Below are 1,407 nucleotides of genomic sequence, written 5' to 3'. Positions count from 1 at the left end.
TTTATTCCGATGGCTCACCCCTACACGGCAGCCCGCATGGCTCAGACCTTCTTGGAGCATATTGTACGTTTACATGGCATTCCTGAATCTATTGTGAGTGACCGGGATGCGGTTTTCACGAGTACTTTCTGGAGGGAACTGTTTCGACTGAGTGGCACGCAATTGAAATTTTCCTCCGCATATCACCCTCAGACGGATGGCCAAACCGAGGTGGTTAATCGGACCATCGAGATGTATCTTCGGTGCTTAGTGGGAGATCGACCGAAACAATGGATTCAATGGCTACCCTAGGCAGAATACTGTTATAACACTTCATTCCACTCAGCCTTGCAGTCCTCTCCTTTCCGGGTTCTTTATGGGAGGGACCCCCCGAGGCTTCTCTCTTATACCAGAGGCACCACTCGTGTGGATGCCATTGACGAGGCACTCATGGATTGAGATCAGGTGTTGAAGACGTTTATAGACCGGCTACAAAAGGCTCAGGTCCGGATGACTATGGCTTACAACAAGAGCCACCGGGATGTCTCATACGCGGTTGGGGACTATGTGTGGCTACGTCTTTGGCAGTACCGACAACACTCTCTCACCGGGACATCTCGCCATAAGCTATCCCCCAAGTACTTTGGGCCCTTTGCCATTATTCGACGTGTCGGGCAGGTGGCGTATCAACTAAAATTGCCAGACACAGCGAAGCTACATGATGTGTTTCATGTCTCATTACTGAAACCTCACAAGGGGCCAGCCCTTTCTTCTCCACCGTTCCTTCCTCCAGTGGACAATGGCCACGTCATTCTGACACCCTATGCGGTGTTACGGGCGCGTGTGATGAATGAAAAGTGAGACATCCTCGTGCAGTGGACCGCTACAGACCCCGAGGCTGCAACATGGGAGCAGTTAGAGACCTTCAAACAGGTCTATCCAGCTTATGAGCTTGAGGACAAGCTCTTTCTCCAAGGGGAGGCAGATGTTATAGACTCAATAGCACACCGAGTCACTCAGAGGAGGAGACAATGACTCACCAAGTCACCTAATTTTACTTTTATTACTTATGTTGCTTTTAATTTCGAATTTGATTGATTATGTAATAAAACTTGAAGGTAGGGGTATAGTTGGGATTTATAAACCTAACCCTAACCTATCTTGGCATGAATAACCCTATTTAAAGGGTAAGGAATGAGAAATAAGGTAAGTTCGGATTTAGAGTAAAATAGAGTAATTAGGTTCTTGCTAGGTTCCCTATCCTAGGGTTCTTGGCTTGAACTATCCTTGGTGGTTTGCTGCATCCATTGGGGAGTCTTTGAGGAGATAATGGAAGGAAAAGGAGGTGCAATCAGCCTTCTGTTCCTTGCTGCAATAGTCATCCATCTCTTCCACGAACCAGCAGTGAGGGAAGAAGGATTTGCGTGA

The 1,407-nt window shown here is 47.7% G+C and overlaps 1 protein-coding gene across 1 annotated transcript; it reads left to right on the top strand.

Annotated features, from left to right (window-relative positions):
• The first annotated feature begins 495 nt into the window (after positions 1–495).
• Positions 496–1,407, top strand: LOC137942908 (uncharacterized). The gene is made up of 3 exons (XM_068788631.1): positions 496–807; positions 856–966; positions 1,306–1,407. Exons 1-3 carry the CDS (start codon positions 496–498, stop codon positions 1,405–1,407), a joined length of 525 nt encoding a protein of 174 aa, XP_068644732.1.

This window comes from Aristolochia californica, unplaced genomic scaffold (genome assembly GCF_029961685.1).
Source record: "Aristolochia californica isolate CCGP_79_NKW_82.1479 unplaced genomic scaffold, dmAriCali1.0.hap1 SCAF_10, whole genome shotgun sequence".
Lineage (NCBI taxonomy): Eukaryota > Viridiplantae > Streptophyta > Magnoliopsida > Piperales > Aristolochiaceae > Aristolochia > Aristolochia californica.
This window is presented reverse-complemented; position numbering and strand designations above follow the sequence as displayed.